Here is a 22873-nt window from a genome sequence, read left to right on the forward strand (position 1 = left end):
TGCTTGGAGGTACATGTGTTAAGGTACAGCAACTTCTAACAATGCTATCTTCCAGATGAGGCATACTTCCACAGAGTACCTTCACATCATCTGGTGTCGCTGAAGAACACAAAGAGGCTGGGCAAAACCATGGACATACACTTTTGTAAGCTGCACTGAATGCTGGATCAGAGAATGACTGCCGAAATATCAAATAGGCAGCTTGAATATGCACTGTGCATGCAATCTGTAATGCTTTTCAGTCCTCGAGGCCCTTGTGAGAAAGGAGCAGTGAGCTCAGTGTGAAGAAGCAGGGAAATAGGGGAGGAATATAGGCTGAAGAATACAAGAGCAGCAAATGTGAGACATGACTCCCCTAAAGAGCCATGTAGAGTGTGCAATTACATTATGCTCCACAGAACTGTGCAGTCAAAGGGTAGTATGTGCCATGACATTTTACTAAATAAATTGAAGTCCATTCCTACCAAAGCTGGTCCTTTGCTCCCTGAACACTTTCAGCCCCACTGCACAGGCTGCAATCTCTGAAGTACCCATCAGGTACCTGTTTGAAGACTTAGAAAATCTATTCTTTTGTACTACACACTTTATGTAGCAACATCAGCAGCCGAGGCAGAAAGACATAAGGGCAGTAAGATCAGCCCATCACCTAGCTGGACTGCAGAGCCTATAAACCAGAGGGACCTACTCCAGGATGGAAGAACACTGATGGACAAGAAGCTGGTAGCAAATGCTATAGAGTGAAAAAATTAATTAGTTCAGCTTTCATTCCCAACATACGCACAAGGTATGTTTGTGGTCTTACTTAGAGTGGTAAGTTTATAAGACTTTTAAATATTTTGCAAGGATATATATACCCTGCTTGGTGCTGCTGCTGAATGAAGAATGGATGGAGAGTGACTGACCATTCCAGCCAACGCCTGTGACAGCACAGATGGAGACCACCAAAGTGCCAGCACTAAGCAGTAGAAAGCAACGAGTTTAACAAACTGAGGTAAAATTCAAAACTTATCTTGCCCTGCTTCCAGTTCTTACTCCCATTTTGTTGTTCTTTGCAGTTGCCTAAAGTTAAAATCTGTAACAGTGGAACATGGTTTGAATCAGAGAGGATTATTATAACAGAATTGCAAAAGGATCCTGTATTTGTTTTATTATTCCTCCTTTCCTGTAGCCAAGGAATCAAGAAGCCAACAAAAAACTAAGCTGTGTTCAGACTAAACAAAAGGGTACTACCCAGTCCAAATTAATTATGGGAAATGCATCATTCCTCTACAGTTAAAAGCTATCTCCCCTATTACAGGCCAGTTTCTTTCTCTCTTCAGGCTAAGTTGTACATGAAACATTATTCTGAACACAATTTTTCTGAAGATTGTAGGATAAATAATTTAGAAGGTTAAAAAATCGCCTCCCTTCATTCCTCACTGACTGTTCAAAGACCCTCCTCTTACATGAACTCTCCCGTATCTTTAATTAGGCTAGAATTTCCATAAGAGGACAAAGGGAAGTTGGTATCCAACTTCAATTGAAATGCAATAGGAGTTGAGCATCAACTTCCCTGCACTGTTTAAAAGTGTCAGTCTTTATTAAAACGTGGATTGGCTTCAGAACACCCTGGAGATGTGCTGAACTGTGCTTGCTTGCTTCAAACTGCTCAACTAGAGCATGAAATGGAACCTCAGGGCCATTTTCTGGAGTACTTTTTGGGGCTATTACATGGGGAATAAGTGGCAACTTTAAATTAAGGGACTAATAGTTGCTGTTTTACATTATAAGGGTGGCTGCTGTAAGCTGCCCATTTACCTCAAATTCCACAGGGCAGCAATATTTTTGCTGATAATGTAGCAAGCCATAATGCACAAATTTTGGCAACTAAAACTCATTTCTGAATTGGCAGGGACCAAAGAGAATTTCTCAGATAACAGAAACTCAGGCTGCAATTCCCTATGATCTAGTTTAGTTTAGGCCCTCTGAAATATGACTATATCAGAATTAGAAAAGAGACTAAACTGTACTAAAGCTAAGTCTAAATTTTTAAGTGCTGTTCCGATTATATAGTACTCACTTGTGAAAAATTTCAACAAGGATTTTTTTTCAGAAAGGATACAATGTACTCGCTAATAAACCAATTCTCTACAAGTGCTCCCTTAATTACTTTGAAAACATACAGTAACAAGATGTGTATTGAAGTTATAACATAAACTTAAAATTAAGAATGAATTTTACCAGAGATTTTCTGTTTCAAAACTATAAATGAAGTCTATTTGGCTATTATGCGGTAATATAAACCAGGGCCATGAGGAAGGGAAGTTCTCATCTCATTTACATTATTTACATTATTGTAAAGCAAGAGTAACTCAATTAAAGTCAATAGCTTTGAACTTCCTTAAACAAGACAAGACCTATAAGGGATTACAAGGTTGTTTTAAGCATGCCCAGTTTAAAAAAAAAGAGTCCCATCAGGTTTTGCTTACATGGCCTGCAAGAATCCAAGCTACCGCCTCACTTTGCTGCTACTACATTGTCTATGGGGGCTACTTAGCACAGCTCTATGTAGTATTTCAAATGCCAATCTCTGATTTCTTCCCATGCTTCTCCCTCATCACCCCCCACTCCCTCCTCCTCCCCCTGCCCCCCTCCCAAAACAAACCCCAAAAGCTAATATGGATATTAATTGCAAAGACACTCGGCAAACACATAAGTTTTCACTCACATATCCAAATTCAGACTGAAGGCAGGAGAGTAATCTAATCTGGTTTCCTGTATATCATAGTCACAGAATGTGAATCAAATTATTCTTGGGACCATAACTCAGGTTTGACTAAAGCAAGTCCTTCTGAAACACATCAGGCCTAAGATGAAAGCGTTAGACAGTGGGAATCAGTCACGTCCCTCATGACTTCACTCTGGCTTAGAACTGCCCTCTCTTTAAAGAAATTTCGCTCACAAGTTTGTTTATATTCAGTTAATCATGTTCTTCCCTGCTAGACTTAAGAGCCTGCAGAGCCTTTGTCCCTATAGAGATACTCAGATTTTACAAAATGAACTTCCAACTTTTTTGTCTTTCAATACCCTAAGGAAGTCTGAACTCCTTAAGACTCTCACTGTTAAGCTTTTTTGTCCTGGACACTTTGGAAAGGCTCTTCTCTTCCTTTGGTCCTTTATTTTAATGTTGATACCAAAGATGTGTACTGTATGCCTCTATGTACTGGGCACACTCTGGCCCATGTTCAGCTGCTGCAGACCAGCTCTCTCAGGCCCTTTTCGGCCAGGCAGCTTTCCAGTCACTCATCCCCATCCTGTAGTGCTGCATGGGGCTGTTGTGACCCAAGTGCAGGACCTGTCACTTCCCTTTGCTGAACCTCATACAATGGCCTTGGCCCATGGATCCAGCCTGTCCAGATCCTTCTTGCCCTTCTGCAGGTCAACACTCCCACACAGCACGATGGGATAAGGGGGCACTCAATCCCCTTGTCCAGGCTGTTGAAGATGATATTACACAGGGCTGGCTCCAACACTGAGCCCTGGGGAACACCACTTGTGACTGGCCACCAGCCACTCTCTGGGTCCAGCCATTTTTTACCCAGCAAAGAATACACCTGGTCACACCATCAGAAGCCAATTCCTGAAGAGAGAACTCAGGATATTCCTCACCTTGAGACTCTTGAAAAGCAGGACTCACTGCATAGAGACAGCTTCCCAACTCCACAAACCCATATGGAATATGTACTGATAATTTTTTTTAAATATAAATATCAAAAATTCCCTGAAAGTACTTTTTTAAAAAAATAAAAATGGTCCCATCATGACCTGTTGGGTTGGAAAAGCTTGACACATGTTCTTTGGGGTACATGCGTAGTCTAGCTGAGGCACATGGAAAATTAAACCAGAGCAGTTATCTGAATTTAATCATGGCTGTGGGCAGGCAGAGTATTTGGGTGGTAGCAGTCTTTTGCCATACCAAGGACAGCCTGCGAAAAGATTTAATTTTCCCCCCTTACAACCGGGCTGCTGACATTGGAGTGGAAAATAAATCAATGTGATGACTGTGTGAAGAGCTGGGCAGTGAAAAATTCCACCAGAAAGGCCTCTATTGAAAGCTGAGAAATACACAAAGCCTGGGGAACATTAGGAAGCAAGCCTGCTGGTTTATAGAAGCGCAGTGGGGGCATACATCTCTGGTCTCTACAACATTGGTTTATATTATGCTTTATTTTAAGAGTGATGATTACATTGGCTGTGTTTCAGTCCCAGTGCCAAAGATGCCAAATAAATATCAAATACTCTCCAGGGCTTCTTACCACCCCTACCCGGTGCATTTAAACCATGCAAATTAGACAGAATTGACATTGGAATGCCTAAGTCTGGGAGAGAACGATGTATTTCCCATCCTTGGGGCATTTTTCATCCTGTTTATATGAATACAGACATGTTAGGCATACAGCACTAATTCAACGGGTTACAGAATATTCAGCATGCGGGCACACACAGAAGTCACTGGCCTGATTTGTAAGGTCTAAATGTGAAGTTAAAACCATATGAATTCTCTTTTAGTCCATCCTGAAGCCAAGGGACACAGCCATGCCACCCAGGACCTTGAATAGTCTTGAGTAGATAAAAGATGGCACTGATTCCTTCTCCATTATGAAAGAGGAAAGCAGGGGATCAACATTACTGTCAACACATTGGAGGAATACCCATAGCAGTAACATTTGTGCAGAGGCACTTCCATCTCCAGACCCTGGGCACATCAGTCATTGTGCCATCCCTGCAGCTGCCCCAGCACTGACTCCTTTTATATCAGGCAAGTCCAGACCCACAGGAGCCTTGCCTAGCTGAGGCAGTGTGGCACTTTTTAAATCCATCAGGGTTCGTTCAAAGTGGTCTGTCCCAAGGCAACGCTGCAGGGATCTGCTGTTATCAAGCAGGAGGGGGAGACACAGCCTCATCTTTCCTCCAGTTCCCCAGGAACACAGACTTCTGCCCACCTCTTGCAACAGGCCTGACCTGTTGCTCCTTCCAAAAGGGGTGGCAGCTGGTCAGAGGGGAGGGCCATGGAAAACAGCTCCTCTCCTCATCGGCAGGCTGGCTGCAGCCTCACAGCAAAGCCACAGCGCTGGTGCTGCCAAGAATTTGGTTCACATTCTTCCCTCCCCGTGGTAGCCACTAGGCCACACGGTCTCCTTCAATCCATTTGCATTTTATTAGGTCTTTTCATGCACCAAGGGACAAAAGAACAAGCCACTTCCTCCCACTGTGCTCTCATTTCACACTTCAAATGGGCTATACTAACCTTTATGGTGGAGCAGCTGCCAGGGAGGAGGGGCGGGAGAAAGCAAGCAGAGCTAGGATGACAGGTCAAAGCAGACTCAGATCCTCTCCCAGCAACCCAGAGGAACCCAAATCAGTCAGAACAACACCTTTCCCACCTGCGCCCACCTCAGGAGCACCCAGAGCTCTGCAGCCATCTGGGTGGCATTCAGCCATGCTTTCTGGACTCACCTCCCACCCCCAGTAGGTGCTGCTGAGTTAATAGCCTGTACCATGTCTGTAGTCAGAGCATCAAGTAAGCTGGTAATAAATTCAACTTTCTTCCCTTCTGGGCAGCCTGCAGAAAGAAAAGAGGAGTTTTAATGCAAGAACACACAGGCTTAGTCTCTTACCCCAACTCAGCAAGGATCAGTCAGAACCTCCTTTGTTTTTAAGACAGCAACAACCATCAACACAGTCCCTAAGGAAAGGCAGAAGAATCCCTCAGTGTGTTTCTCTGTGTGGCAATTTGTCCTGCAGCTTTTGTCCAGGCACATGCAGGGTAATCAACAATATCTGGCAGGAAGACTGTGTGGTTAGCTTTACGGTCTCACCCAGTTCTCTACCAGCAAAACCGCAGGGATGCGCTGGAAGTGCCTGGCAGACGGGAGTTCCCATGGTGACACTTACAGAGAAGTTTACAAAACAATTCATTACCTCCTGGATCATCTTCTGAGGCAAATGTGGCTGTTCTGAGGCCCTAATTGACAGATTAAAGTATCCCAGAGCACAAGGCAAGGTCTGCTGCTTGCACTCTCCTCTTCAGGCACAGAAAGCACTGCCTGCCAGCGCCTACCACAATAACTCATTCTTCACATGACCATTCTACATAGGAAATATGTCAAACTGAGCTGGTATGTGGTAGTCACCTCCAGTCACTGCTGGCTTAAGCAGGACAAAAGTGGGTTGAAAATGAGTTTGGTAACCATTTCCATTACTTAGTGCTGAGGCTGTCTATTTCCCCATCATCATAACCACGGACTGACAGAGTCTTCTATCCTAAACAGTGGCAGCCTGTTGCAGTGAAACTCTCCATCTCTTCACCTTTAAAAGGCAATCTATGGTGTTTCCTTGCTGCTTTAAGTAAGCTTCATTTACTACCCTATGAACACTGTGACAACTGTTCTAGTCTGGAACAAGGTAAGGAACAAGGAACCAAGAACAAGAGTGCTTAACTTCAACACACTATTGTAAAAACTGTTGCTCAAAACCCATCACCTGCCATCCAATTGTCTTATCTTGATGTGACAGAGAGGTCGTCACCATATCCCTCACCTCTTTCCCCAAAGCCCCCAAAATACCATGCACTACCAATTATTCAGCTGATTAGGTCAGCAAACAGCCTCCCACAGCAACATAGAGCAATGTCAACACTTTCTGCTTTTCCTGAACAAGTAAAGAAGAACATGTACCACAAACAGAGCACCGGAAACTTCCGGTAATCCCTTGACAGCTGAAAGCAGCTTGCAAACTGATCTGACAAAAGTCCCTCCTTTGCAGTATTACAGGCTCTGTCCTCTGCAATAGCTAACCAACAGTCCCTAGCCTGTCTCTGTATTATGTACACTGCACACACACACACCCCTCAGCAGTCACTTGGCATGTGCTCCAGAAAATGTCAGCATTGTAATGGGTAAGCTGCTATTGCAGCAGGAGTAGACCACTCACTTAAAGGAGCTTTTTGTCGAGGTAATGAAAAGGCTGAAGAACTATTTGCTAGAAGTCATCTCCCTGGGCTCCCAGCATCTCACCATCTGCAGGAATTAGCAGTTTGCCATTTGCTATGTATAAGCAACATTTTCCTTCTTTCTTTCTTTTTTACTTTTGGCCACAGCCATGACAGATTGTGAAGAGAGTATGTATAGGTGTGCAAGGATCTGAACTTATGTCTTTCCCACCTGGGCCTCTGCAGGGTCTCTTCACTGCCTGCATCACTGAGAGTCTAAAGAATGGGCAAACCTCTACAAGAGGAATAAAGTAAGGGGTCCCCCTGACAGAACTGAGTGCAAATGATGCAATCTGTCTCAAATTAAAGAAGGAATTTTTCTTGACATTCAGTTCTGCTAAGAAATGAGAACAGGAAAAAAAAAAAAAAGAAAAAGAAACATTCTCTCTCACCCCCTGCAGTTCTGGCTCATCAGTAAATTTTTGCATACAAGAGTAGCTAATCAAACAAACCTCAAGATTGCGTAAGAAGTTCATGCAGCACAGCATTTCTCAGGCAGAAAAACCAGGATCAGATCCTCTGTCTCCCATCTCTCCATAGACAGGGGTATTTTCAGTGATAGGAATCACAGAATCATGGAATGTGGCTAGGGTTAAAAGGGACCTTAAAGATCATCTAGTTTCAACCCTCCTGCTAGGGGCAGGGATGCCATTCACTAGATCAGGTTGCTCAGGATCCCATCCAATCCAGCCTTGAGCACTTCCAGGGATGGGGCACTTAAAACATCTCTGGGCAACAATCATACCAACCAGTACAGCCAAACAGAGCTTGAAGTTTATACAGGTGCAGAAAACTGGCTTGAACTGAGAGGGCAGCTCTCCTGGACTTTGATATTGGGACCAGACTGCTAAGCCACAGAGCATCCTGTGTCCTCTTCTGCTCAAGCAGTTTCTGTCCCCTTGTCTGGCTTCAGTGGAGAAGGAAAAGGAGAAGGGAAACAAAACCAATCTGTCTTCCTGAGATCAGAAATAGAGTCTCAAAGAAAAAGTCAAAGTGCAAAGGATTTTTGCAGAGTATTTCTGAAGAGGCAGGGAAGAAGTGCAAGGATAGATGGTAAAGTAATGGGAGTGGGGGATGTGGAATTAAGGATGTAAGGTTATTCCATTTTAGTGTGATTTCCTAAAGAAATGAGCCTTAATGTAATCCATTTAGCTGGCTTCCCTCCCCCTACCCCACAACATAATATTTGAACCAATTGGTTGATTTCCTTTGAATGTGAAAGGGAAGCAATAGGAAATTTTTACATGACTTGTGAAAATGAGGAGCTGCATAGAAGAGAGCCCTGCTGAGGGCAGAGTTGCTAAGCAGAAAGGTCTGGGGTCTGAAGTCAGGAGCCAGCAGGACCACAATTAGGAGACACACAAAGCAGATCTGGAACAAGTCTCATTTCCTTTGCTAACCTGCTCAGGAACAACTCGCTTTATGCTACCCACAGAACGTTAAGCTGATCCAGAGTCACCAGCTATTTCTGCAGAATTAGTGGTGTCCACTACCCCCTCATGGTGCAGAGGGATCCACTGTAGCTTGTGTTTTCAAGCAGTCCCCACCCAGGAGAGCAATGGTTGACCTGTCAGTGAAGGCCCCTCACTCTGCTCCTTAGAAGGAAGCCAGAAGGAAAACACAGAGCACAGGCAGGTGGGATAGCATTTTTAAGAGATGCACTGACACCAATGCCCAGCACATGTTCCTAGCAGAAAAAATGTCATCAAACAGCAAATTATGCTTGCCACTCTGTTAAGAGGGAAAAACAGAATATAAAACAAGGAGCAGTAGGAAATAAAACATATCCCAGGGAGAAAAGGAGGAATAAAGTCCAGCTAAGTGAGAAGCCACCATTAGCACACCGTGAGGGTTGTCCTGCCTGGTCCATGCAGTCACTGTAAGGGAGGAAATCAGTCCACTGACAATTGGCAGTTGTGTCCTCTTCTGTGACTCAGGGAGCATCAAGCTGCTGAAAAGCCCTGCTAAACAGAAAGGATCTTGTCCTGGTCAGGCTTTAAGGAACATTCAGTGTTGAGCCTATTCTTCCCCCAGGATATCTCCAGGCATCCTGGTTTCTCTGCAGAAAATTCTAATCCCAGAAATGTTTTCAAAGGGCAGAGAGGCAATAAACATACTCAGGACAGACCCAGCCTTTTCCAGTTCACTGCTGAAACTGAAGGTGATCTTAAAAAAACCCACAGAATAAACCCTATGGTAAAGCATGCTCTATGAGAAAAATCCCCTAGCTCCTCAACAATATTCCTGGCCTCTTAAGAGGCCCAAGGTGAGACAAGGCAAGAAGGCAGAGACAGGATCTTGGTCCTCTAACCTGGAAGTTCCCTGTCCTTGAAGGGATCATCAATCTCTGTGCTCTTCGATCTGGCATCACTTTCACACACTGGGGTCTCATACCTGAAAAAGGAGAACAGCAGAGGCTAAACTATGTAACATAGTTTTAGTGTCATCACACAGTGAATAATCACAGACTGTTCTGAGCTGGAAGGGACCAGCAAGGATCATCGAGTCCAGCTCTTAAGTGAGTGGCCTATACAGGGATCAAATCCACAACCAGACCATCATTAGCACTATGCTTTGACCAGCTGAGCTAATCTCAGGGTCAATGGCTTGTACCTTGTCTGCTCACTGCAGGGGAAACCAATAAACCTCCAGGAGAAATACCACTCTCAAGCATCTGTTTATGGACAGACAGTCAGCAACGGCAGCAGAAGTGGAAGAAGTAGAAAGAAAGAACTTACTTTGAAGTCCAGGACCAGCTATCAACTGAAACCCAAAAACAGCACAAGGCCCTCTTCCAATTCTTGTGGGTATAGGCTGAAATGTTTTTTCAAAGCTATCCATGCTTTGCAGAATCACTATATCTAGCCAAGTTTAAGTCCCAGCTCTTACTGGCCTGTTTTTGCAACTTGCCAGACCCACAATTTGTTTCCAAACTCCAAGCGAGAAAAGATTCCTCAGGTAGTTTCAAGGTAGAGAGTGACTGAAAAAAAAAATCTATCTCTGGTTTAAAATCTACCCATGCACAACAAGCAGTCTTCTAATTCCCTGCTGGTCAGGATTCAAGTGGCTGCAACATGGAAGTATAAAGCAGATGATAATGCAACAGACACTTGTCTTTTCACTGCTCATGCCCATAATCTATACTCTTAAGCAAAGCCCCCATTCCTTTTACTTCATAAAAGCAAGGCAGAAGAAAAAAAGGCTGCTTTGCATGAATACTTAACACAGAGAAAAGTATGGACATTAGTTAATATCCACCAACTCCTACAGTGAGGGAGCTGCATAGTAACACTCAACAGGGAACATCGTGTACAGCACTGCTTGCTCTAGGGAAAGCAGTGTAGAGCTGACTGCTCCAGAGTGAGCAACTGGTTTCATATTGCAGTAGTATTTTTTATATCTCATCTTCTCCAGCCAGGCACCTTCCCAGGCCTGCCTGTAGCTCTCACCGTGTGGAAGTACCAGGCAGGGGACGTCCCGTGTCCACCAGGACACACCAGCAGTACCCAGTCGACTGGTGGCATTGCACTGGTTTGTAAAGTCCTCCAGGAGCGCACTCGGGGATGACGATACCCTCCCGGGGGTTCTGCCTGGCCTCCTCCAAGGCGCTCTGCCTCTCCTGGTCACAGGAGTGAACTTTTTCTGGAAGACAGAAGTGAGGGTGGAGAGGGTGGAAAAAGAATCAAATCAAGATCACTTTGCTCAGGTCAGCGGGGTGTGGATATCCTTCACATCAGGAGCCCTTTGTGTCTGTTTTCTTCCCATCAAACATCAGTATGTCTACATCCTCACAGGGACTGAGGGACTTCTGGGTTCAGAACTTTCTCCTATATTTAGCTGTGACACAACAAGATTGTGGACTAAAGACATTGACTGCCGGGTGCTCAGGATGCCAGAAACAGCAGAAAAAACTCTTCTTGATCACTTGGGTTTTGGAAATGAACTGTCAGGTAAAAATAATTCACTATTAATGCAGCCATGAGGTAAGCATTTCCCAGATTGTTTTTACAAGTTGAGAGATTCTAAACTGTGACTTGTATTTTCCAGTTAAACAAAGGACACAAACACCCTGCCCTGCCCCTCCGTCTCTTTCTCCAGACTGCAAAACACTCCTCCCCCTCAATACCACCTCTCCAACATGATCCCAAGAGGAGCAGGTTATGTTTTAACACAGCTTTATCCAGTGCACACAGCATCTGCACACACCTCAGCAGGGAACAGAATGGGATATCCCACTCGACCCCCACTGCCATCACCTCTCCAGCACTCTCCACTGTCGTCCTCACCTGGCAAACACGGAGCACCCAACACCGCTTTCTGCTGAGCAGCAGGTAAGGCCCTGTGCCTTAAGAACCTCTTACACAGGAAAAGCTATTTCCAAAGACATTGTCAAAGAGAACAGTAGTGGCATCCACCAAAGAACAGGAAGAAGCCCAGAAGCAGCTCCTGCAGCCAGCCTGGCACACAGAGCCCAAGCGCTGCCCACAAAGGAGTGTAGGGTGCAGGGACAGTGCCAGGCTGTTGCCTCTCACATGGACCAGCATCTAAGGGGGAAGAGAAGCGCAGAGTACCTCCACAATGGTAAGACTTATTTGGCTCAACTGCCAGAAATTCTCAATTATAACTCTTCAGGTATTCTGTCCTTTTGACAAGCAGAAAAATTATTTCAACTTTGTAAACTACTGAAAGTATCACACTGATGAAAACAAAGCAATCAAGACAGCTGAAAACACATCCTAGGGTAACAAAAGACAACACTCTAACTTTTATCCTTAGGAGAGTGATGAAAAACAAGCAGGAGAAACAGCTGTCCTCTTCTTCCCTAGCCTTCCTCTCCCCTGCAGTTTACTGTGGTTTTAATTTTATTTTTATAAATAGGCCACAAAACCTGTAATTCCTTGCCACGAGTCACCTCAAGCCTTCGATACATAAAAAGCTCCTGCTGACCAGCAATGACACCATAGGTTCACCCCAGATCTGTAGATATTTGCATCATCAGCCAACAGACATGGCATAACCTCAGCATCCTGCTCCTGTGACTGGCTCAGCACACAACCAACATGTGCTCAGGTTCCTTCTGTTTTGTCTGCCATTAGTTATATCTTGCATTTTGGTGATAAATTATATTGTGGAGAGAGTAAGTTTTGTTCCATATTTGGGGAACAGTAAGGGTGCCAATTTACAGCTGGTAACAGCAGACACAAGAAAATCCAGCAGGTCTGCACAGCATCACCTGAGTACAGCATGCCTGGGAACCAGAAACATTTTTACTGGTTTCTAATTGAACTGCAGCATCTGAAAGAGTCTCAGAGACCCCAAAATGTCTCACTCTCCTCAGCATTTCAGATCACTGTCAAGGCTGGGAATGTGAAGGGCACCTGAACTTTGCCACATACAAATCCATACAATAGAAACACAGAATTAAGTGTTGGTAAGTCTGACTCAAGCAGAGAGAAACTTGACTGGGCAGGAGCAGGAGGGGATAAAGTCAACAAAAACTGAAAGGGAACCCAAGCCTCAGCTGATATTTAAGCTGACTTCACTTTGCTGACAGATTTCACATCTGAGAAGAAAGAAAAAAAAAAAAAAAAAAGGAAAAAGAAAAAAAAGACTGTTCCCAAGATGTACATGGACAGAGAAGTCACTGAGCCAGAGGTCTGCCAGCTCCCTAACAAGCCGCTGACATCAAAGTGCCTCACTTACCCACAGTCTGCTGACAGCAATTCCCCTCCTGGCCATCAGGTGAGGCAAATCATTCAGGCAGCTTGGGGGAAGCAAAAAAGCAGGGGCAAAATTCTCTATCATCATTATATTACAAGTAAAAGGAAGAAAAACTTCTGCTAAAGAGAACTACATTCCAGGAATTTTTCTATCTAAATCCCAAAAGCTTCCCAAGTGCACAAAGACAAACCAAGATTTCTCAAGTCCTTTGAGTCTTGCAAAACTCTCAGTAAAATTACTCTGAAAAAAATAAAGTATGTGCTAGAAAAAAGAAATAAGCCACTTTCATTGAAATAAAGAGAAAAAATAATAAATTTCTTTAATTAATTAGTACGTTATTTTACATACATTTGCAGTTAGGTATGCAAATTACACAGAATAAATCTACATATTTACACATCTGTGCTATGGCATTAAAAAATGGAAAAAATTCTCTGCACATATTAACAGACATTTGTGGGAACTGAATAGTCACATTTCCTACCAGAATACATAACTAACTGGTAGCTGTTTCTGCTTGAAGGCTGTTTGAAGGCTGAGTGAAACAAATCTTAGAGGCTTTGTTCAGTTGTTATCAGACAGATATAATGATGCAGACTCTGTCACCAGCATTCAGTAGCCCATCATTAGCAATGACAGTGGTAGAGCTGAAGCATCAGGGATCATACTTTACTCAGTTCTAATGCACATCTAGAGGTAGCTGATGTGGAAGTCCTCCCTGCTTTACAGATCTCTACTTCGTCTCATTTACATGACGGAGAGTCCCACATGGCACAGTCCTTCTCTGAACCCCTTCCAGATCCACCAAGCCTTCCCTGAGCTGGAGGAGATCAGAATAGCAAACACATTGAGTCTGACAACAGCCTTGTGGAAATTTCCTTCAGTGACATCTGTCTGCTAAGCAGAATGTATTAACTAGCACTAGTTCCTGAAGAGACTCTTTCCTCCAGGCTACCACTCTAACAGCACTTAATTCCCTTAAAAAAAACCCATTCATATTAACAGTTGGGTATTCAAAAGGCATCAAAATCAGCTGGAAAATCCACACCATCAGTTTCCCTAGTCTGGGACTTGGCATGAACTGCATGCAGTGTCACCCTGAAAGATTGTCTCATGGGTAACAAAGAGCTCATCAAATGCTATCCCAGCTCCAGGACACTGAAGTCCTCCTGTTCCAGTCAAACTGCTTACTGGAAACTCTGCTGTTGTTGCCAAGGCCAGGTTAATGGAGAATAGAGAAAGCCTATGGCAAAGCTAGAAAGTTTAATGCCAGCTATGAAATTAAGCTGTCATCTTAGAAACCAGCATATATTTATTATACATGCAGGGTACTTAAAAGCCATTCCTTGTTAATGGAAGTTGCAGGCAGAGAAAGAAAGGTTTTCCTTCTTTGCCTAAACTAAACTTTTCTCAGAGAAAGAATATTTAAGACAGCAAGTCAGTGGGACACAGTCTTCCTAGAACAAATAATAATATTATACCTATTTAATTATTTATTTTAAAGGTGCTGTCACATTCCACTGTTTTCTGCCATCTTTGGTTTGACTTGACCATCAGCAAAGAAACCAAGTAACACTTGCCAACTTGCTGCTGCTGGGGAGTGAAACCTTTGTGAGACAGCAAACATAGATTAAAAAAAAACCAAATTACAGAAAAAAAACCCAACAGGGAATGTATTCATACACAAAGAGAAGAGTCATAGGCAGAAATATCCATTTTACCTCAACTGCTCAGCTCTAAAATGCTAACTGTTCCTTCTTACTCTTGACTGCTTCGACTACTCATTAAAACATACTTTTAAAGTAGTGTCTCTGAAGCCATGAGCTATGGCAGGAAAACAGGGCTTGGACATCTGCTGTTGCACATTATTTATTCAACAATTTTGCCCTAGTAATGGCCTTATGAGGAATACTTGGCCAGATTAATTAAAACATCTCTCATTCCTTGTCCCTTAAGTACACACATTCAAACATACATTTAATGCCTGCACAATAAAAATAAAAATTATGGACAAAGTAAGGGACTTGTCTGACTGTGTAATAGACTGTATGGTTATTAAAGAGATGGGGCGCTTGTTTACCCCACAAAGCTGAGAAGAGAGGTGTCTAGTAGCATCCAGCCAAAGGCTTGTGCTTAGCAGTTCTCATGCTCACCTTGCAGGGCTATGTGCAGCCAAAGGGGATGAGGCAGCCTTCCCCAGCCGCTCTCCTGACATGGAACAACTCTCATTGCCACCAAAGCCAAGGCACCAAGGCATTCACCATGGCTGTGAAGATGCTGTGGGTAATTATGGTGGGACATAGGGAACATCTGCCATCCAAACACAGCAGATTATTTTTTGAACTTTGGTCTTCTGCACACAAATATTTTCTTATAAAAAGAAGAGGGAGACTGCAGCACCAAAACCAACAACCTTGGAGAGATTCCTACACCCTTAAGAGACAGGATTCTTTCTTCCAAATCAGGCAAAAGAGAGAGGGTCTAACCTCCCTCTGTGCTTCTGCCCAGCCCAAATGAACCCATGTGAACAGCCTAACCCCAGAGCTACAGGCTGTACCAGGCACGGCAGATTTCCTTCTCTTTCTCTCTCTCTCTCCCTCATTTCCTTTGACTAGAAATTCTGTCTGGACCAGCAAAACTTTTCCCATGGAATTCCCACAAAAAGCTTTAGTTTTAATGAACAAACATTCATCACAAGGGGAGGAAAAGGTCTTTTAGAAGAATAATTCTTGACCAATCCCCATTGTTAGTGCTGCAATGGGGACCTCATTTCAAAAAACCATTAAAAAAAAAACCTCAAACATATCTCCCCCAAATTTTTTTTGTTCAACTCCCAACTTTCCTCTCAGTGAGACATTAGTGCAGCATAGAACAAAGGGGAGCAGCATGGATATCTAGTGCCAAGTTCCTACTGACCTCCTGTGCCAACCCAAACATGAGGACTAAGTGTCTTTGTGCCTCAGTTCTCCTTTCAGTGAGGAAAATGTTTGCCTGTCTCCCAGAGGAGCTTAATTCAGACAGGGTCAATTTCTTATGTGTCTTTACACTGCTGTGGCAGAGAGCAAGAGCTTTGAACTGGTTATTTTACCACAGCTTATTTTACATCAGCTTCAAGCTGTTTTTACATTGCTTAAGGAAGCTCTAATGTGAACAGGACCCAGGTCCACTCCAGGAGAACAGGTACCTCACCACAGTACGGAGCTTACAAAAGCTGTGGGCAGAAAGCAAGTTCAGCACAGGTTACCTCAGCAGCCCAAACCTGCATCCTTCCCTCCTCGGAGGGGAAAGAGCATTAGAAAAGCCTTAAGTACAGACATGCACAAGTGCTGGCAGGACTAGCAAAGCAATGCAGTAAATAGGCCCTTATTGCCTGTCCCCTGAGCAGGGCTGTGGGTGGAGGAAGAGAAACAACCCCTTCTGTGTTTACTGGGAGCACAATAACAGCTGAGCAAATATGGCTCATGGGGATAGCATAAATCTCTCCACACCTCTGTTAGTCATCAGTACTGATAGCCACTCCACCCTGTTCTGTCTGGGATCATGGTCCCTCCAGAGTTTTCTGGCTAACGTGAAGGTAAAAAGAAAAACAAACCTTGCAGGTGTTCCCATACTGTACCAGTTGAGCAGCCTTTGCTTTACCTTGGTACTCACTCAATTTAATTTCTCAAGGCATAGGCTACAGAGGAAGCAGATGGTACTACACGTTCCAGTGCTGAACAATGCAAAGGTTTAACAGGTGGGTTATAATTTTCAAAAAGGCATTATTCCAAGTGGCTCATTAAACTTCAGCTATCCAGGAACACATGCTTCCCTTGCCATTTTCCTTCTGCTCTAGGAGATAAGGCTGCACTGCATTCCCACCAGTGTTATATGATGAGAAGCCTATTCACTATCGACCCTCTAGCTTGCAATAAGGAGGACTGGCTGAAGGAAGCACCATCTCACGAATTAGAGCAAACTTAGTGAGGGACTGTCTGATGCACAACTTACGCTCCTTTTGCAGAATCTGTGGGTGTTGTGCCCTGCCCAGCCAAGAAAAGAGTGTGCTCCACAGGGTTCCCAACTCACACAGGAGTAAAGATCCACACTTGCACATCTTGAAACCTGTCCATTGAAAGCTACCTGTCCTTGCAATTCTAACTGAACTGCTTTCCAGGCAGGCCTTGGACTCTTTATACCATCCCATCTCACAAGCAGTCAGTCACACAGTCCTAGCCCTCCTAGAGCTATAGCCAGACTAGCTGAAGGATGGCAGAAAAAAGAGCAATGCTTTTTTTATGGTTGTGGTACATCACCCTGGAAAAAAACTGACAATACTTTCATGTTCATATACAACACATTAGTGCTCTGAATAAATTCTGGTTCATTAGAGCATATTTTAAGTTGTGTTGCTCTCATAACAAATGAGGAAAATGCAAGGTACATACAATTATTACAAGATAGCTACCTAGCACAGCAGGTTAAGAAAAAGATGCTCTCCAAGACAAGAGGTCTCAGAAGTTCTCTATTTTGAAAGCTACCATGAGACTCGTATCAAATTAAATGACCATTCTTGCCAATGGAACAGAGCATCCAATTTACAGACTCAACTTCAGGAAAGAATTCGAAGTCACACTGATAAATGGTTTTACATCAGTGTAATCACAACTTACAAGTACAAACCATAACAACCAGCAAGGAGAAATCCAGCGCATGGGGAGGAAATTACTGGCGAGACAGCGAGACTCGGAAAAAATGGTCAGTAGCTTAGGTAGACCACAAAAAAAAGTCTGCACAAAAAAAGTCATGACATTGCAAACAACAACAAAAAGAATCAAAACAGGTAAATCCAGCCATGGAATGTAATGATGGGGACTGCACATATGGAATGGGCACTAAGTACTGGTGATCTGTTAAATCAGCCCTGTGTACAAGCACTGGGCACTGCACGCCAAGGGACAGGAGGACTGTTTGGCAAGAGGGCATGAGAGAGCAAGGGGAACAGGCAAAGGTCTATGAAACATGATCTATGAGAAAAGGCTAAAAGAATTCAATTTGTTTAGTCTAGGGATGACATTCAGTCTTCTGAGACATAAAAGCTGTTCTATAAGGAAAAAAAAAAAAGATAGCCACAGATAATTTTTTTTTCCTTCCCAATGGGTATTTCAAGTAGCAGACAGCTTACTTGGAGAAAGGAGATTTAGGTTTGATATAAAAAAGCCCTAGTGATTAACTGTTCACTCATTGGAGAGGCAGTGGGATCTCTGTTGCCAGATGACGAACAGATTAAGTGTGTCAGAGCTGCTATTATTTGGATATGACCCTGGGTTAAAACAAGGAGAGAAAACCATGTGAATGTCTTCAGGTCTTTTTTGCTCACCTTGTGCAGGCTGAGAAGTTCCAGCAGATCCTCAATGATTGAGGCAACCTTTTTGCTAACACAGACTAAAATCTTGAATATATTTGATCTGGTTTAAGTTTCCAGATTTTGGGGTCTGATCCCCTCTAATGCATCTGGCCTCCATATCCTTTATCACAGCTGTACCTGTGCAGCACCTTCACAGTGAAAACAGCTTCCATAGTCTGAGCAGAGAAAGTTTGGCATCAAAATGCAGCCTCTTCACTTCTTGACATCAGGATGGTTCCTCAGCAGTAGAAAAAACTTTCAACCTTAGACACTGCCCTTGTCATTTTGAGACAAAGCTCCACAGTCTGTGCTTTTTCTTCCCTAATGCCTCTTTTCCATTTCACATAGTTTCTAAGCACTGTGAGCTTGTGGCGTACCTAGCTTTGACATAAGCCACCTGTCTCTGAACACATTCATTTTCCCTATACTCCTTTTTCACTGCACTCTTTCCACACTTAGGAATTCTGTTCAATAAAACAAAAAAGGAGGTGTTTCCACTGGAGCCTTAGCATTATTGGGGAACTCTTTTCACTTCCACACCTGTTTTTAATAGTCCTTGGAACAACTAGTACAGCAATTATTGGAGAACTCGCCTAACTCTTCCAGCTAGAGTATACAAGCACAGTATTTTTACAGTATTGTTACTCTGCAATTATAGGACACCAAACAGAAAGTCTTTGAAAACTGTCACAAGGAGGTAAAAAGTGGACTGGTCTTTCTACATACAGCAACATTATATTTAATGCTACTACTGGTGAGGAACAGAAGGCAAGAGAGACAGGTTTATAGTGTGATGAGCCTTTTCACGCAGTGACAGAGCACTTTTTTCTGTAGTATTTTGCACTTTACAAAGAGGCAGAGGGAATTTCCTCTGACAGGAAGCTAGCAGTCACTTTTGGATATCTACCTAGAGTCAGCTGTAGAATTCTCTGCATAGAATATCCAGGCTTTGGAAGTTCAGTGATGTAACACGGGATTCAGACATCAGCCATGGCACAGAGAAACTGCTCCTACTTCATCAGTGCCATGAGATGGATGTCCAACAGACACCCCCATGGAGGTTTTCAAAAGCTCTGGAATGCAGCTCTCCTCCTTCACAGACTTATGCTGTACTAGGCAATATTCACGGCCCTCTTGGACAACTCTGTGACAGATCTGTAAATCTGCTACAACATCGGTAGCAGATGCTCATAGGGATACACTGACCTGTGTTTTGAACCCTTTTTTTTCTTCACTTGTCTCTTTTTCTTCACTTGTCACTTGCAAGACCCATCAGAGCTTTTGGTTTCAGGAGAAGCCTACCTAGGTCTAAACATTTTTCAAAGGTTATCTAGGAACTAGTAATGGCAGTTACCTTGAAACAACACATCCTTAATTGTGGTACCTCAGAAATGTGGTGAATTTGACAGGAACATTTCAAGAGAGGTGGGAAGGTGAGTCAATATGTGCAGCCTTTCTGCAGGCATCAGCATACATTGAAATGGCTGTCTGAAGTGCAGATGCACAAACGAGCCTGTGCTGAATGCTGCTATTACAGAGAGCAAGGAGACTGTGCTGCTAAGGAATTACTTCAGCAAATCAGTGCAGCCCTTCAGTCTGAATTGGCTTCTGCTAAAAAGCAAAACAAACTCCACAGAGTTGACCACTCTCAGTTTGTGTCTGTATGTTCAGGTAATGCTTGGTGCTGGAGCTTATTTCCTTTCCCTTCCCCACCAAATCTCCAGTGGTTTTAAAAGCGGCGCTGTTTTCATTTCCCCTTTTACCCCTGCTTCTTGTATCTTTGCCCCTGCTCCTACTGCTCCTTGTCCACTTGCCTTAACTGGCAGCTGCAGAGTAGTAGTTATGACTCCACATCTAAAGTAATTTATTTTCTTTCTTTGGGGGCTAAGGAGGGGGGAGTGACTGAATTCTTTGGGAATGATTTATCACACAGCTCTCAGGGGGAGCTTCATTTATTTGCCTAGCTGCATATGGTTTAACACCTATGGTTGCATGCTGATTATTATACAATGTTATTTTTCCCACTTGTATACTTTGCACCTTTTCATAGAGCAGATTAACTGGTCCCCAATGTCATGTTATTTATGACTTTGTTTGCTGGCTGTCTGGGAAGGGTCCTGGTCCTAGATTCTTCCATTTCCCCTGCTTCTGCTCTCTCCTACATACTCCCTTCTTCACCACACACACCTGTCACACTGAGACTGTGGGAGAATCACCCTTGGGCATCACACATATCATCCTTCTCAGAACTTCCAGAAGGGAAGAAGAGACAGAGGCCTCCCAAGCAGCAGCCAAGACAGAAAAGGATGCCTGCACCACAGATGGAGCCAAAGGGAAGGGAGGGATAATAAGTAAGGAAGAAACACCACATTTTGGCTTGCAAGGAAACAGGAACTCAGCAAAGAGCATATATATTTGTTGTAAAAATGTAATGGAATTACTAAGTTTTCATTTCATGCTCAACAGGAGCTTCTCTTGAAATTGCTTTATTTGGTATCAAGCCAGAATCTAAACTAAAATTAATTCAAAACAAAACCAAAACAAATACTCACCAAAAGAAGGGCTGGGAGGACTAATGCAAAGGTCTGAAGATAAATAGTTGTGGCAGATGGGACAATAGTGACAGACTTTTAGCCCAAAAGTTTTGACAGATTAGAGGAGCGCTGTGTTGGGAGGTACTGGCTCAAGATGCAGGAAAAGAACGAAGAAGGATTAAAAGAGGACAGTAGAAAAGACAAAAGCTTTCTGACACACTGGTTCCCTCCCATGGACTCTTGTTCTTGACACCATCAATGACACTTTTTCCCTTTTCAGCTAGGGAGAAATTCAAAAGCCTTTAACTTATCCCAGGTGTTATGCCCAGAGGAGACAGAAGCACAAAAATGTTTACCAAGGAGGACTGCAGTCAGCATTAGAATGTCATCCATAGGTACCAAAATTTTCCAATTCAAATGCCACTATAACATCTTATTTAGATATCCCTAAAGCACAATTATTCCTGACTATGGCCTCTTTAAACCAACCTACATTCCTGTCAAAGTAATAACTATCTCCTTTCCTCAGTATCCTGACTAACACTAACCAGCCACAGATCAGGGGGAAGAGCCTACAATCCTGAATTAGACATTTGGACAGTAACATTAACAGAACTGGCATGGAGAGAGAGGCAGCCAGTTTCAAACTAACACAACTAGTTTAGTAATAGTGGAAAATGGGAAAAAAGCAGCAGCAGAAGCAGAATTCCATGGTCTCAAGTCTTTAAATAACAAGGTAGAAAGTGCTGTCCACCCAGAGTAGGGCAAGACACCTAAGGAATAAGGCTGAGAAGGCAGGATAAAGACAGGTGTGACCCCCATTTAATAACACTGTTTTGTTTTTCAGGAACCTCATCTGAATCTACCTGTGGCTCCCTATTCTCTGCAGTGTTCCAAATTTCCAAGGCATGAAGAAATTTGCTCCAACTCTAGATAACTGTACATTCAACAGATAGGTGCAAGGTCTCCCCACTCTAGCAAATAATATAGGCATTATTTATATAATATAAGCTCTTTCTGAAAGAGAAAGTTTATCCTCATTCTGAAAGAGAAAGTTCTGTTTATCCTCATTCTGAAAGAGAAAGTTCTAATAACAAATTAAACTCTTGTCTAAACTTGGCTATTTTTGGGGTATCCCACTATTGAAAAGAGCTTCCTTCTCAAGCTCTGTCTCATTACATGTTCATCTCACCTGATCAAGAGGAATACATGGATTTGCAATATGGTCTCATGCAGACTTCTTTTTAATGTATGTGACTGCAGAAAGCCTCCATATGGATAAGGCAGCACACCCATGAGTACATTAGCCCTTGGGGCAGTTACTACCCCTGATCAATAAGAAAGGCATGCAGAAAAATGGTGTAACTTCCTAACTGAGCACTAGAGAGAATGTTTTTGGGGGTGCCATGGATGTTTTCTTACCTTTTTTTTCCTGCAAGTGGGAAAAAAGACCCCTTAAGGAACACAGACAAACCAAAGGACTCAGGTCCTGGTAATAACACTTGATATAATCATATCTCACTTCACTGTGCGGATCTCTGGAAATAAAATGCACCCAAGAATTAAGAGACTCCCTTTCAGGTAGAGGGGGGAATACATACAGATGTAAAGTTTTCAAGTTGTTTGCCCCTTTAAAAAACCCTAAAGTTTGGGCTTCAAGTTGACTCAATTAAGAAAAAGAAATGTGAATGCCACCATTCTTGTTTTCAACGCTCATTCAGTTATACTCTGTCCACTAAGAGCTCCTGAGAGGAGAAAGATCTATCACTGGAATGCCATCATGAGATGCCAACATGATGCCTGAGTGCCAGAGCTCAGACAGCTCAGAACAGAACAGGCCACATGGAATTGGTCCCCATTCACCAAGCAAAATTTTGAAACAAACAGCTATGGGTTTTTTCTCTTTTTTTTTTTTTTTTTTTGTGAACTAGGCACAGCACATACAAACCTGTCTTCAGCTGCTAACCTTAATATATTACTCATTCTTCCTTTCAAATAACGTCATTTTCAAAACCCCAGTGACTGAAGAATATTTACTTGAGGCTGCTACTGCTGGTTTCTCCAGAGTTGTTTATTTTTCCATGCAGGGGCTCATTACATCATTCTGTGGTTTTCTTAAAGGTTGTCACGGTAAGCTGGATACAGGCTGGAAACTCTTGCTAACTAAAACCAAATCACTAAGTAGCACAAATGAATTTGGAG

General features: G+C 43.2%; 1 protein-coding gene across 2 annotated transcripts in view; it reads right to left on the minus strand.

Moving 5' to 3' along the window:
* The window catches only part of SMOC1 (SPARC related modular calcium binding 1), a 160316-nt gene that overhangs the window by 13016 nt on the left and 124427 nt on the right, over positions 1-22873 (minus strand). For both annotated transcript variants that reach the window (XM_041410451.1, XM_041410525.1), the window contains 3 exons: positions 10480-10672; positions 9342-9424; positions 5497-5602 (listed from right to left, as the gene is read on the minus strand). In XM_041410451.1, the coding sequence (XP_041266385.1) occupies positions 5497-5602; positions 9342-9424; positions 10480-10672 (382 nt within the window). The remainder of the gene's footprint in view (positions 1-5496; positions 5603-9341; positions 9425-10479; positions 10673-22873) is intronic.

This window comes from Onychostruthus taczanowskii, unplaced genomic scaffold, assembly GCF_017590055.1.
Source record: "Onychostruthus taczanowskii isolate IOZ18803 unplaced genomic scaffold, ASM1759005v1 scaffold1, whole genome shotgun sequence".
Classification (NCBI taxonomy): domain Eukaryota; kingdom Metazoa; phylum Chordata; class Aves; order Passeriformes; family Passeridae; genus Onychostruthus; species Onychostruthus taczanowskii.